Source organism: Notothenia rossii (assembly GCF_949606895.1).
Source record: "Notothenia rossii genome assembly, chromosome: 10".
In the NCBI taxonomy this organism is placed as follows: Eukaryota; Metazoa; Chordata; class Actinopteri; order Perciformes; family Nototheniidae; genus Notothenia; species Notothenia rossii.
Genome location: NC_136908.1, coordinates 18,967,258 through 18,981,766, shown reverse-complemented (window position 1 = coordinate 18,981,766; position 14,509 = coordinate 18,967,258). Strand labels below are relative to the sequence as shown.

General features: G+C 41.6%; 2 protein-coding genes across 4 annotated transcripts; both read right to left on the bottom strand.

The window, feature by feature from the left end:
- Positions 1-4,217: 4,217 nt before the first annotated feature.
- On the bottom strand, positions 4,218-6,543 carry s100s (S100 calcium binding protein S). Of its 3 annotated transcripts, none has more exons than XM_079655423.1 (4): positions 6,435-6,479; positions 5,177-5,227; positions 4,691-4,844; positions 4,218-4,421 (listed from the first exon to the last, which is right to left on the bottom strand). In XM_079655423.1, exons 3-4 carry the CDS (start codon positions 4,841-4,843, stop codon positions 4,230-4,232), a joined length of 345 nt encoding a protein of 114 aa, XP_079511549.1. In that variant the 5' UTR covers position 4,844; positions 5,177-5,227; positions 6,435-6,479; the 3' UTR covers positions 4,218-4,229. The 3 variants fall into 3 exon arrangements, with proteins under 3 accessions (XP_079511549.1, XP_079511550.1, XP_079511548.1); XM_079655424.1 differs by having other exon boundaries at positions 5,181-5,227; positions 6,435-6,458; XM_079655422.1 differs by lacking the exon at positions 5,177-5,227 and having other exon boundaries at positions 6,435-6,543.
- Positions 6,544-6,943: 400 nt separating this feature from the next.
- s100u (S100 calcium binding protein U) lies at positions 6,944-14,198 on the bottom strand. The gene is made up of 3 exons (XM_079655927.1): positions 14,009-14,198; positions 11,048-11,176; positions 6,944-10,716 (listed from the first exon to the last, which is right to left on the bottom strand). Exons 2-3 carry the CDS (start codon positions 11,165-11,167, stop codon positions 10,156-10,158), a joined length of 681 nt encoding a protein of 226 aa, XP_079512053.1. The 5' UTR covers positions 11,168-11,176; positions 14,009-14,198; the 3' UTR covers positions 6,944-10,155.
- Between the last annotated feature and the right edge of the window lie 311 nt (positions 14,199-14,509).

The window sequence follows — 14,509 nt, the reverse complement described above, 5'->3', positions numbered from 1 at the left end:
TTTAGCCGAGGATCATGTTGAGGACAAACGTCTTGTGTATACCTGCAAGGTGCAGCTTGCGGCGTGTAAATGCAGCATTGCAAACGGATAAAGAGTAAGAGTAGTATCATTGTGTAAAGGACGCCTAAAGTGAAGGGAAAAAAGAGCAATTGACACCAACCCTCTGTCCTTCTCTTATTTTCTCACGTATCGTTCGCCCCTGTGCTTTACCTCACCGCTGGTGTCATTTGAGGACGATATCCGTCTGTCACCTTGACTCTCAGCGAGGACACTCAGGGGACTGTTTGATTCCTCTTGACCCATAGTCAAGAAATAGATGTCATGACTCTAAAACCAGAGGTAACTTTTCAGACTGGTTGAAGTTGACTCAGCAGTCACCTTTATCTGCTTAGCTAAAAACAAAAAAATCAGTTTAAAGTAGTTTAAGTATGTTCACTTAAGCCAAAAATAATGATACGACCATGTAAATGTACCTGCAAATACTGAACCCATTCAAGTAAAACTAATTGTTCCGCATATAAATAGTTTTCTGTGGCTGATGGATTATTGTGTGATATTATTAGATTGTAAGCACCAATACACCTATGTTTAAGCAGCTGTTGTAGCAGGCCTACTTTACTTTTCAATGTTTTAGTAGAGTGGTTCCCAACCCGGGTCATGATATTCTGATGTGCTCTGAGGGGAATAATGGGGTGGATGGAATTAAAGGTTCGGTTTATTTTTGTCTTTCCCTTCCCTAAATTATTGGAACATTTGAAAAGATTGACAAGGCACTTTTCAACTCTTTAACAATGTGGCATTATGCGTTATGTAGTTGAAATGTAACGGGGTTATCAAAGCATGCTCTATATGAATCAGGAGAGACAGCTCCTTGTAATTCATATGTCTCCTGACTGCTCTCTGGCAGTGAGCTGCAGCCATAAGGTCTCCCTGCGGTCTTCTATCAAGATGGATTTCATGAACCTGAGGAAAGCATGCCTTCTCAAATTCTACCCAGGACAGAGAGCTACACCTGGAAATGAATGAATCATCACAGGATATAGACCTGGAGCCATCTCCGCTACTGTATACTTGAATGAATAATTTCATTTTGTTCTCACACGCATGCCACCCTACTCTCATGCAACCGCTGACCCCTCTTTCATGACATCTTGATGTAATGGCTGTCTGATGGACATGGTGGCCTGACATCTTGGTGTCGCTTGACCTGCTTTGTTTGTAACCGAAGTGTCCCTGCCTTCCTTATCAGATGCTTCGGGCTCGGTGACATGGCCTGGCTTTGTGTTGCTCATCACAGAGGCAGCAACTGCCATATGTGATCCATCAGGAGAGACCTGTGTGTTTTAGGTTAAACCGGCTCGCATCGTAAGGTCAGGCGTGTTTTTAGATACTGTTTGCAGGATGTCCTGCAGCCATTGTTTTTCAAAGTGTGGTTGAAAAGGTCTTGTGTGAATGATGTAACTGCCTCACATCACAACCCCTGGTGAAGGCCTGTCTCTCACAGCTGATACACCTCAGTCACACACCCAGAATTCAGTCTCCTCCTCTACTACAAACCAAATTCCACTAGAATTTCCTTGCATTTAATAAGCACAAATTATAATATAAAATACATTCACAGTGTAAAATAACACTTGTTGCATGTGGAAGGATATAGACTTTTAAATTTGAGGCCAAATAGTCAAAACTTGTAATCCACCTATACAATGCGATGACATGTAAGTACTCTTTTTCTGTTTTGTACTTTACCTGGGTATTTACATTTGATGCAACCCGCTTACATTCCATTTTCAGAGGGAAATATTTTACTTTGTACCACATTCATTCGAGAACTGTAGTCAATTGTTAGTTTTTCAGATAAAGATTTACTATTAAAATGCCTGATAAGCTTATAAAACACAATACATCATTAAAGACTGAACCAGTTGTTCCCAAACTTTTTTTTGGCGCTTCAACGTAGAAAAACTTCTTAAACCTAACCCTAACCCTCTTAAAAAAGTCAAAAAATCAGTTTGCAATGGGTAGAATACTATTTATTTCCATCTTTACTATCACATTAATCATCTCATAGCAGCTTTATCTCGTGACCCTTTGAAGGGGAACCGACCAGCAACAAATAAAAATGCAACTTATGCTTGGATACACCTGTGTTAACATCTAATATTATCCTATTATAATATTTAGGGGGGGAGGGACATTTTGCTGCAAATAATTCTCTACTTTTTTTTCCATTGTTGTGTTTGTTTGTTGTGTGGAGGATCTGAATATATCTTCCACCAGTGTATGTGTACTGAATTTCTGTTACTGTATACTTGACGCCATTTCTATTTGACAGACTTTGAAGTTGTTCCTCTTTACATATTAAATCATTTCCCTTTTTAATGTTTCAATCTTCTCTCTCCTTTTCTGTATTTGTATCATATTGTCTTTTGGTCCAACATGAAAACAGCTGTTTTATTGCTCCTAAGGTATGAGAACAGGTAACCTAGAATGTTACTGTAACAGTCGTAAGAGGTTGTTTTTCTCCCTTCAGGCTACAACAGGGTTAACCCTGTTTTAGAAAAAGATGTTTACCTATCTGCAGGCCAAGCACTTATTCAAAACGACCAATCAGAGGACGTCTTTAGAAAACAAAGTGGATTGAGGAATGAAAGCAGATAGGGTGAACCACGCCCATAGACGATGGCTGACCTGGAATCAGTTTATTATTCTTGCTGTAGGTAAGAGACTCATCATTGTTTGAGCACAAGTACAACCAGAAGTGAATGTATCCCTCCAGGAGAGGATCTGTGATTCAGCTGCTCAGCATTTATTCTTTAAAACAAACAAGCAGCTGTATAAGCCAATGAGGTGGAAGAGGACGTGGTGATTTACTGATCTGTGTGTGTGTGTGTGTGTGTGTGTGTGTGTGTGTGTGTGTGTGTGTGTGTGTGTGCATGCGTGCGTGCGTGCGTGCGTGCGTGCGTGCGTGCACATGTGTGTGTGGGACAGTCAGTGTGCTAACAGTCACAGCAACTTGAACATTCCTCTGTGATTATACCACGGCTTTCCAAGTTACATACTTGACTAATGTACTCCATAAATTGGATTCACTCCCCGCTTATGCAGTCCTTGCTTCATTCAAAAATACACACAGACACACACACACATGCACACAAACACTCTTTATCTTCCTTCACATCCTCTTTCTTTCTTTTTCTCCCCCTCTTCCTCTCCTCCCTCTGTCCCTCTCTTTTGAAGAAGTTTTCCATGCCGATCCAAGTCAAACATCTGGGTCAGCTTATATCTAGTGGAACAAGACTTGCAGGATATTGTTGGCAGGATGTGTGAGCTGGAGCAGTTTACTCGGTGGGAATCCCCAATACACACACACACACACACACACACACACACACACACACACACACACACACACACACACACACACACACACACACACACACACACACACACACACACACACACACACACACACACACACACACACACACACACACACACACACACACACACACACACACACACACACACACACACACAAACACACACTATTCTGGCATTGTTCCTCTCTTCCTCATTCAATGTGATTTCCAGGTGCAGCAATTCATGGCCGACATGTCAGTGAATACTTGTACAGCATGAGGGATATAGTGTGAGAGGAAGTATGTGGGAATCAAAAAGAACACAACGTATAGTTGGTTAAATGCCATGTTTAATATTTTTGAAGAATGCACTGGTTATTACCAAAAAGGATTACAAAATATGCACAAGAAACGGGATAAATCATATTCTATTGTTCAACGCGGAGTACATACAATAATAGGATAATCTGTTACTTCATATATGTTCACAAATTATTCATGTGCAAGAAGTGTTCTAGCTTCCTTTCTTTCAGTGCCTTGCTCAGAACATACAACAAACTGTTAAAACTGCTACATTTGAGTTTAAATATACCCTGTTCTGTATGTAAAGTCACTCACTACTTTGGGTTCAACTAGCTCCGGATATGTTGTGGTATGAAAAATAGGAGAAAACACTACCCCTGCTGAATATCCTGTATACTGTGGACCCACAATCTATCTGCTGGACCGCTTCCCTCATATGTAGTTGTAGTGTTTACAAATTGCATAAGACAAAAATCCATTGCAACAGTTATTTCCCCTCCTCCTCCTCCTTCTTTACCCCTTCCTCTCCCTCCTACTTTCCCCCCTCTCCTCTCTTGCACTGATTCAATTTTTCTTCTCCGCCGACTCGCCTTCCTTTGGTGTCTCATCTGTTTTGCAATCTAGGAAGAAGTCGTTGCAGGCGACAGTGAGGGCGCCCATCAGGATGATGAACTCGGTGAAGTCCACCTCCCCGTCGTTGTTGGCGTCCAAGTCATTCATCACCTTCTCAACTGCTTCATTATCTTTGGAGGAGCCCTGTCAGAGGGAGGACCAGAGAGTTAAGAATGTGTGTGTGTGTGTGTGTGTGTGTGTGTGTGTGTGTGTGTGTGTGTGTGTGTGTGTGTGTGTGTGTGTGTGTGTGTGTGTGTGTGTGTGTGTGTGTGTGGTATACATCAATGAACAAGCTTGTCTGAGCTTGCATGTCCCAGTATGCGAGAGCATACCTTCACCCGTGTGTCCCATTTGCAAACTTCATTCATGTGTAGTGTACAAGCACGTATTTTCTACTTCACACACTTCCTTACCCCTAAGTAAGTCCCCAGCTCCTCTAGTAGCAGCTCCTTCAGTTCACCCCTGCTCAGCGTGAACTTGTCGCCCTCCTTCCCGGAGTACTTGTGGAAGGTCTTTATGAGCATCTGCATGGCACTCTCCAGGTTGGAACTGGGCTCCTTGGACATACTGCAAAGATATCAGGGCCAAAGGTCAGAATCTGCTACAAAATGCCCGCTCCAGCCCAAACTGCATGTGCGGTCACATGGCAGTCAAGGGTGAAGCCACCTCTGAGTCAAAGTGATAGTTGGACAGGTAGATGGATGGATGGAAGGAAGGTGGTTTTCCCATTTCTACACAATGGGTCGAATAACGCTCTGTGTGTAAGCAGAGGCTATTACTCACCCTAATTTAAGTAGTGTGGTCACTGTGTTTGCGTGACTTTACTGGGTTTTACATTGCAGAGGTTTGGATGGAAAGATGGAAGATAGCGTTGGAAAAACGTTTCGAAACAATCTTACACACATTGTGTCCGGCATCTTGGAGCTTCTTGAGCTGGATTTGTGGAGAGACTGCACAGACAGACACAGATTAGTCACTGTCAATGATGCAGAGTTAGAGGGTTAAGACTTTTCTATGTCAACGTATTTACAAAAAATGCTTTGTGACACCTAAAACATAGTTTCAAGAACATTTCAGCTGTTTTGAAAGTTTACTTTTTGAGTTATTGCTCTTGTGAATGAATGGGTAATGCATGTAACAATTAAACCTGTGGTATCGGTGAAAAGTGTTTTCATGCCTGTTGATCCTGTAACAGCCTCATCATTCAAGATGGAAACCAGGAGAGAAACACAAAACTAGTCTGGTGCTCACATTCAGAAACCGAGCACCCTGAGGTGCAGGCCTGTGATCTAATATGTGGCTACAGCTGATGGAACTCAATTACTTTCACCCTCGCTCAGTCACATTCAACTTGCTAGTCAAGTTAAAAAGCTGGGGAATCTAGAAATTAGAATATAGGCTGTTATTTTAAGGTTAATATTACCACACAGAATACAGAATCAATATGTCAATCCATCCCTGAGCATGATTTATTAAATATGAGCTATTGCATAAGTAGACAGGGATGCTATTGTCAGTCTCCGGTTATTGCCTCTTATCGTTCTGCAGAACATTGTGCCGCAGAGTTCAGAGTTGTAGGCGGCGGAGATAAAAGAGGAGGCGAGTGGACACCAAAGCTAGCTTACTGGAAAATGTATAGGTCTCACCCGTCTCACTGACTGACACAAAACAAAAGAAAACCATGGAGACCAAAATGTAACACAATATTGTGTAAGGCATGTAATGAAGATGCATATGGTAACGCCATGGTTAATGGTATGGCATAATCAATGTCGAATGACACTAAAAAAGCAAATTGGTAAAATAGGGCATTGACATATTATTTTGTATAAATACCAGTGCACAGTAATTTCACACTGCTTGGTAAGAAGTCCCTATTGGTTTAACTTTTTTGATGTAGGAATTCCCTGTTGTGCACTTCTCAAAGTTTGCACAGCATCAAAAGAAAGCAAACAATAGCTTAAGATAAAAAAGTGAAATTACTCCCGCAGTCCTATTTTAGTGCCTAGTGCCGTTATGCTCAGAGGTTTTCTGATTCTACAGATATTTACTGTTCCAAAGCTGATACAATGTGTATCATTGACTATACAAGTAAACCTTCATTAGATACATAGGAGAAAGTACAATGGAGAAACCCATTCAAGCTGTCTGTCTTACCTGAGTGCTGATGGAGGGCCTTCTTTGTCTTTGAAGAGGTGCAGGGGACTGAGCCAAGGCAGAGATGGATGTGGAGAGAGTCTGCCAGTGGCTTAAATATCACCTGCACCTCTCCCTCCTCCCCCTCATCCCCCTCCAAACTCCTTCAACCTCTTACATACTCTCTACTTCTGTTTCTCTATCCTCCCTCCATCTCTCTCCCTTTGCAGGTGCTTTCCATCACACACACACGCACACGCACACGCACACGCACACACACACACACACACACACACACACACACACACACACACACACACCCCCACACACACACACACACACACGCACACGCACACGCACACACACACACACACACACCCCCACACACACACACACACACACACACACACACACACACACACACACGCACACACACACACACACACACACACACACACACACACACACGCGCACACGCACGTGCACGGACACAATGACCGCTTTCTTGCAAGTAAACAAGGTCACGCAAATTAATTATTATTGTCACAGTTTTATTCAATATTAGCCATTAAACATGTTACATAGAATTAGCAAAAATGATACAGCATAGCATACTAGCATTATTGGAGTTTACTGGACATGTCAGTGGATTTAAATTAGTCCAACTGCTAAACACATACACCCTCAAGCAAGAAATAAGAGTACATCAACACACAATGATGAAACCCTGCACATCCTGGGAATGGTCCCATAATCACAATCATATTTGACCCAAAGCACATCCGTTTACTTGTATGTACACTTATTATATCTGCTGGGAGAATTGTTAAGGCTTGTATGCCCATCTACTGTGTCAAAGAATGAATGAGAGCTATTGTGCGTCAATGAATAATCTGGCGGCAAACACTCCCTGCTGCAAATCTGCTGTGTTTGGTTTCAGCATGTTTTAAATCTACATGGAGTTAAAGTTGGGTGGGGTTCACACTATGGGACGGAGAAAAAACATCCAGTTCAGACAGTTCAGAATCTTTGAAAGAAAACTCACAGTGCACTCCGCTAATCTGCTGTTCCCAAATGGTTAAAAGAAAGCATTAGCTACAATAGAATAAGTTCCAGATGATTAGGCCTGTTTACACTAAACCTAAGTATCTATTGCAACATAAAAATGCAAAAACAAGCTTGGCCTATGGGGGAATAGCAAAAAAGGTTTGAAGCTTGCCAGTATGCTGTAATCTAGCCGTAGATGGTGCAAGAGAGTGATATGTTTCTGTTCTTCACAGAAAGTACCATGATTACAAATGTTTTGATATAAACAAATATAGATTGTAATAAAACAATGAATAATGACGCCTCAATAGCCAAAACATTTCCATTAAGTTTGTTAGTAAAAGATCATGCAGGAAACACAGCATATTACGAGCATAAAGGCTGAGCAGAGTGTGAATGAGAGAGTATTTACAATGGGAGTGTCGCAGTGAGGCAGGGTGACCACATGACTCAGGTTTATTTGTCTTGCCCATTTAGCTGCTGAGCAGTTTGAAGTGCCAGGTGCAGTTACAGTGCAAAAGGTGCACATTTGGTAGTGTACCCAAAATGTGTGTGCCTTGAGCACTACGCAGCAGGCCAGGTAGACATATATCATAGTGGACCTGCAACACAAGCCTTTTTCTCATGGCTGCATTATTTATGATTAGACAATTTACAAATCATTAGATTGTAATTAACAAATTGCATATAAGGTGACAAAGAAGTATGCTTTCAAGTGATCTCCATAGTGGTCCAAACAAGAAAGAGTAAGGTTAAAAAGTTAAATATAAAGAGGCCATGTTGAACTTAAATATTTGGAAACAATAATTGCAATACAATGTCATGCAACATCTTATGTATAGGCTGTTGTAAAAGAGCACACCACATAGATCTATATTGATGGCTCAGTATTATTATTTGGTTTTAAAAAAGCATCTCAGAAAATGATCCCTCTGACACAACCTCGTCTGATAGGCAGGATCATTGAAGCCCGGGATTACTTTCATGTCATTATTTCTGTCCCAGGGTGTTCTACACTTCAAATGCCTAATCCAGTGGTTTCCCAATGCCCGTGACTCAAGGATCCAGTTGCAGGTCAAACAGGGTCCTTAATCTGTTTGAGGGTGTGACCGACAAACAGGCATGCCTGTTAAACTTGTGCTAATACAAGCAGAAAACAGCAAACAACGATTAGCATATTCAAAGAGAGCCAGGTTTCTGTAACTCCAATCGAGTGCTACCAGGGTCCCTCCAGATAATGCACCGGCACATTTATGGATCAATTACCATTCAAATACCATTGACATAACAAATAAAAATGCAGTAATTGTGTTGACAAGTACTTGAGATAAAAACTGACACAAAGTGACATCTGTTATGGGTTTCCTTACTTGTAGGTGTTTGTTATCTTGCTCTTGTCTACCAGTTTGAATCCAGGTGGATTAGGTTGCTCTAGTCAACAACCTACTCCCATGGGACTCATTTGGGGCTCCCATTTGACCGTAAGGGTCCTTTGGTGTGGATTTCTTTCTTGAGACTCAATTATTTAGGACCAAACTTGATCTTACATTCCGTAATCCATAGCTGACTTGGGGTTATTGGAATATACTGTAGGATCCACTTGGGGTGAACTTTTATGGGAGTTACAGAAAACAAAGGGAAGCGACAGATAGCCCATAAAGTAGACTAGACTGAGATAGAGAGAGATGAGGGTTGAGTTCACAATAAAGATGGGTTGAATTAATGCAAATCTTCAGCAAAACAATTTGTTTATTGTCATGCCAAATCAGCTACATAGCATTGCGAGTTAAAAGATGAGAATGTAAAAATGGTGTTATTGACAGATTTCCATGCAATAATTAAAATAATTATTTGATGTTATGGGAAATTATTAGCGTTCATGCCGAGAGTTAGCTGAGAATATTGATACCACCTCACTTTAATCTGTATGGTAAAACTGAAGCTACATCCAGCTTAGCCTAGCATTATGGCTGGAAACAGTCATCTAGCTTGGCTCCGTTTGTAACAAAAAGTCAGCACTTCGGAAGCTCGCTTAATAAAATGTTGTACCGTACAAGAGTCACATTCTAAACTGATCAGAGATAACATGTCATTTTGTTAGCTTTGGAGGTGCTTGCCGCGTTTCCAGTCTTTGTGCTAAAATTAGCTAACCGGCTAATGGCTGTAGCTTGTTTTACCAAGGACCAAGGCTTTGTTAGCAGTGTAGAGAGGTTTTGAAAAAGTCCAAGTTAAAGATATTAGTGGGGAAAGGACTGTATTTAAACTTGACATCTTGACTGTAGTGGCACTTTGTGTGTCAGTATGCTGCTGAGGGTAAATCTTATTTTGCAGTACACTTTTCACAGGGATATGGCATGCATATGATAGAGTACTTCTGCATGCTATCATAGTATATGATCATAATGAGGTAAATGTGCTTTAGTGGGATGCACATGCTGTACATATAGACATAGTGGTAAAAAATAGTACAAAGCAATGTCATGTAGCCTACATATTTATCATAAATGAGGAATGGGGTTTCTTCAACTAGGTTGGTAGGGTTGTGAACTTTTACCAATATTTTGTATTACAAAGTTGTCTGTATTTGAACAAAATAACTCTTTAGTGGCATATTTTGGAAATAATGCTGTGATTAGTGTAGTGTTGATTGTAAGAATGTAGTGTGATTTCTTTTTGTGAAGGAATGGATTGTCCCCTATGAGGTCGCCTCCTCAATCTTCTTCTCCACTTCTTCCTCCACAGCTTCAGCCAGCTTCTCGACGGCTTCCTCCACCTTTTCTGTTTCCACCTTGATCTCCTCTTCTTTCACAAACACATCCACCGTTGGTGTTGCCTCCTCTAATGCTGCTGCCACAACTGCTGCGGCTGGTTTCTCCTCCTCCTTCGCTGCCTCAGGATGCGCCTCTTCCTCTGACTTTACTTCTACCTTAGCTTCTGCATTTCCAACTAGATTTTCTTCTACCTTTGCGTCAGCAACTGCTTCTACCTTTGCCTCTTCATTCGCTTCTGGCTTGGCTTCCTCCTTTACCTCTGCGTTTGCCTCTGGTTTCTCCTCCACTTTGGCGGGGGTACTTTGTGCCACTTGTTCGGAAGCATTATTTTGAGCAGGCTCCTCTTTGGCAGCTGCACGTTGTTCACTGAGCGAGACAGCCAGGTAGCCGACCAGCTTCATGTACTCCTCAAAACCAACCTTGCCGTCTTGGTTGGCATCCAATCCCTGGGCCATGTTGTTGACCGCCTCCTTGCTTTCTGTATCCTGGAGAGGATAGGCACACATAATCATGAGACAATCAAGCACGATGATTATCTACCTGGACTCCCAGTGGAGATATCAGCATACAGAAGTAGTAAATTACCCTCTAAGAGTGGCCCTATCTACATTATAATGCTAATGAATGTCATTCTATCATATCAGATCATTTACCCCATCCACCCATATTACACAACCACTTGTCACAATGCTTAAAATTGTGAACAGATTGAAATTAGCCTCTGTTTATGCAAGACAGCTTTGTGTTTTCTATGAGGTGGTTACATAATGCAAGTGTCGGTCATATTTCAGAGAGGTTAAATGAGGATTTCCTTACCGAAAGGACGTTGGAGAGCTGGTTCTTGACGAGGTTCTGGAACTGATTCTTTCCTAGACTCTCCTTTCCCTTGGTTGACTTCAGGAAGACCTTCACGAGGTCCTTAATAGCATTCTCCATGATTCCTCTCTGTGGGAGAAGGAAGAGGTCAAGATATTGGTGTTAGATATATAGATAGATAGATATATAGATATATAGATAGATAGATAGATAGATAGATGGATAGATAGATAGATAGATAGATAGATGGATGGATAGTTACAGTAGTTAGATAGACAGATAGATAGATAGATAGATAGATAGATAGATAGATAGATAGATAGATAGATAGATAGATAGATAGATAGATAGATAGATAGATAGATAGATAGATAGATAGAGGAGGTGTGTGGCGCAGTGGATAGAGCCTTGGTGTTGGGATCAGGGGGTCACAGGTTCAAACCCCACTGCAGTCAGCATGTTGTTGTGTCCTGTGGGGATTGTCCACAGTATTGAGTGTGTAAGTCGCTTTGGATAAAAGTGTCTAACAAGTAACATTGGATGGATGGATGGATAGATGATCATTGCAAAGGTTTCCACTATGATTTGATTAAAACAAATATTGCAACGATAATGCAAAATTAGATAAGGATCTTCCTTGCGGCCTTAGTTTCAGGTGTTGAGTCTGGAGCAGCATAAGGGAGGGACGGTGATGTGAGATAAGTTAAGAGGGTGAGAGGGAGTCTGATTGAGAGACAAGCTGTGATGCACAATGGAAGTTCTGATCTTTGATAGGTCACCTGATCTACTGAAGCTACCAAGGGGACTGGGCTTCAGATTACCTAAGGGATTACTTAGTCCCGGTCTGCTCTGCTCTCTCTCTCTCTCCTTCTTTCTTTCTTTCTTTCTTTCTTTCTTTCTTTCTTTCTGTCTCACCAGCTGTGTCTGCCTCTCTTACCGTTTGCTTGTCACTGCCTCATACTTGTTTTCACTGTGCTGCCCTTGTTTTTTCTTGAGCCTTCACACGTTAGTGTGTACCAACACACTAACGCATTTGACAAAAGACTTGATAACCAGGAGAAAACCCCTCATAGTTTCACATGATTAATATAGAGACACAATCATCATTTAGACATTGACACATGTATAATCTATAGACATTGCTCAAAATGTAAAACATGCCAGTAGGTGACACAGCCTTTCAGGAATTCCAGTCATTGCTGTCTGTGGAGATCACCTAGACAGGAATTTACAGGCCAACTCCGAGCTAGTTTTGCCCCAAAGCGGTGGAGGGGTGTTTGAGGCGAACATACTTGTCTTTCAGCTTCAGTATTCAAATACTGCAGAGCAAACAACAGTTTCTGGTGGTGAGACAACACTCCTTGTCTCCAAAGGATGCCATGTCGCTCGTGGCAGATTAGCAGTCATTTGTAGACGACACCTTCATTTCTCAATTACTGAAGTGCATGTCCCTCAAGCCAAGACATTTCTCCACAGAAGTCACTACATGCATATGTGGATAATTAAGGAAGGGGCCTGTTACAGTCATTATACCCTAAGAAACAAAGAGCTCTGACACTATTACAAAGTTCAAATTTCCTCCTCGAAAATGTGACTCTTTGACCCTAATGATGCATGATTTTGGTCTGAACCATTTGGCCACCATGTGAGCCCAATGCAGAAACCTTTTGTATAGTGAATGAAGCATATCATATCTGGTTGTTAAGGCAGCTGTCATTAAATAATAGTGATAATACCAGGGTTTTAAAAGAAGTACATTCGCCAAAAACTCTAGATAGCATGTATATTGTCAGTTTTTGTGATTATGGAGAGCAGTCCATATTTTGACACACCCTCAGCCTGAGCACAGAAAGATCCTTAACGGAAACAGCAAAGGCTTTTTTTCTACTTTAGGATTGACATTTCTGTCCCTCATCACATTCATTATTTACCTATAGGGACCTTTCTTTGAGTCCCAACACGTGCCCTAATTTTGACAAATTAATTGCATCACCGGTCCCATATCGAGCTTCACCCTGTCCCACTCAAGAGACAAACTAATCCTTGTTATTTGTCTTAAAAGGCCAAAACAGCAACAGCGCAAATAATTAAATATACAGGCCTACAACCATAGGGTTTCCCGTTTCACTCTATAAGTAGATTGAGTGTTGTGTTTCCAAATGGGCGAACGTGATACGGTATGTGCGCAGAGTAATGACAATACTACCGCTCGTGTGGCATCAAATATTAACAGAGGAACAAGTTAGGTTGTGTCCGTAAATTACGGTGAGCAGACGTCCAGCGGCTGTATCTCATCCATAGTTCAGGTTTGAAAATAGCGACAATTGGACGCGGGACGTTGCGTAACACTGCCAGGACTCATCATCATTAACACAATACACTGCTTTCAATGTTGAATTAAAGCGGTTAAAGAAGTCACAACCTACACAGCTCTACAAAATTCCACTCAGAATGCCAAGCTGTCACTCCCGCTGGCCTCTTTATAAGAAGCATATTGTGGGCAAACTGTTGATTTTGCGTAAAACTGTTCTTTTACGCGCGAACCAGTGCCGACACTCTCAATACTCTGCCACCCTTAGCTTCTTTATTATATATTCCCATTGCAAATGATCTACAAAATGAGTACTGATCCACATAGAAATACCAAATATCATTCCGAGGAAAAGAGAGGGAGAGAGCGCATATGGCTATCAAACACGTCACTAAACCCGAAAGTACACGTCAATAAAAGCAGATTAACCATGCACCAACTTTTATAATTTACACTTAAAAAGGTGTAACCTGAGCCCAAATATTTCTGAGTGCAGGAGTCATTGAAACCGACCTGCAGTCAGTCCGCGGCCAAGTTTCATGGGATGGCTCTAGCAAGAGACTATCGAAACGTGGCAAAATCCATGAACAAATACAACGCGTATACGCACGAGAAACTTAAAAGAATCCAGTAAGACGCATTCAACTCACCGTATAACGTCTGCGGGACAAGGGAAGTGTATAAATGTGCGCAAATGTAAGTTTCTGCCCTCTTCTCCGCCTTTCTACGCTGCTTTGAGCCTAGGGAACTTGCCAAACTAGTAGGACAGCAGAATCTCTTCCGTGATTTAGTTTTTTTTTTTTTTCCTTAAAACTTTTCCCCCTGACAAGTCAAAGGGCGTGTACCTGGAAGAGCGAGAGGGAGAAGTGGGAATGTGGAAGAGCTCGGCTCTAACGCTCAGGAAAAGGGTGTGAAAGTGTATCAAAACACTTATACTTGTTTTTTATTGGAATTATCTCTGGCTCATGGGCCAGCTGTTTCACGTCATGCGTGATTTGCACAGTTTCACGCCAACTATTCAGGCTTGTGGCTTGGAGCCGCTTCATCTGCTGGGACTAGGAGACAGGGCGGGAGGGATTACTTCATCTGCACAAGCCTCGACTGCTTATTAAAGTATTCACTTGTTAAATGTAGACAAAAAAACACTTTAA

Bases quoted from the DNA above. Each gene is read 5' to 3' on its own strand.
- s100s (XM_079655424.1), bottom strand. The intron at 4,422-4,690 runs GTAAGGAAGTGT...TCCCTCTGACAG, and splicing joins AGCTGGGGACTTACTTAGGG to GGCTCCTCCAAAGATAATGA.
- s100u (XM_079655927.1), bottom strand. From the start codon at position 11,167: ATGGAGAATGCTATTAAGGACCTCGTGAAGGTCTTCCTGAAGTCAACC. The intron at 10,717-11,047 runs GTAAGGAAATCC...TATCCTCTCCAG, and splicing joins AGCTCTCCAACGTCCTTTCG to GATACAGAAAGCAAGGAGGC.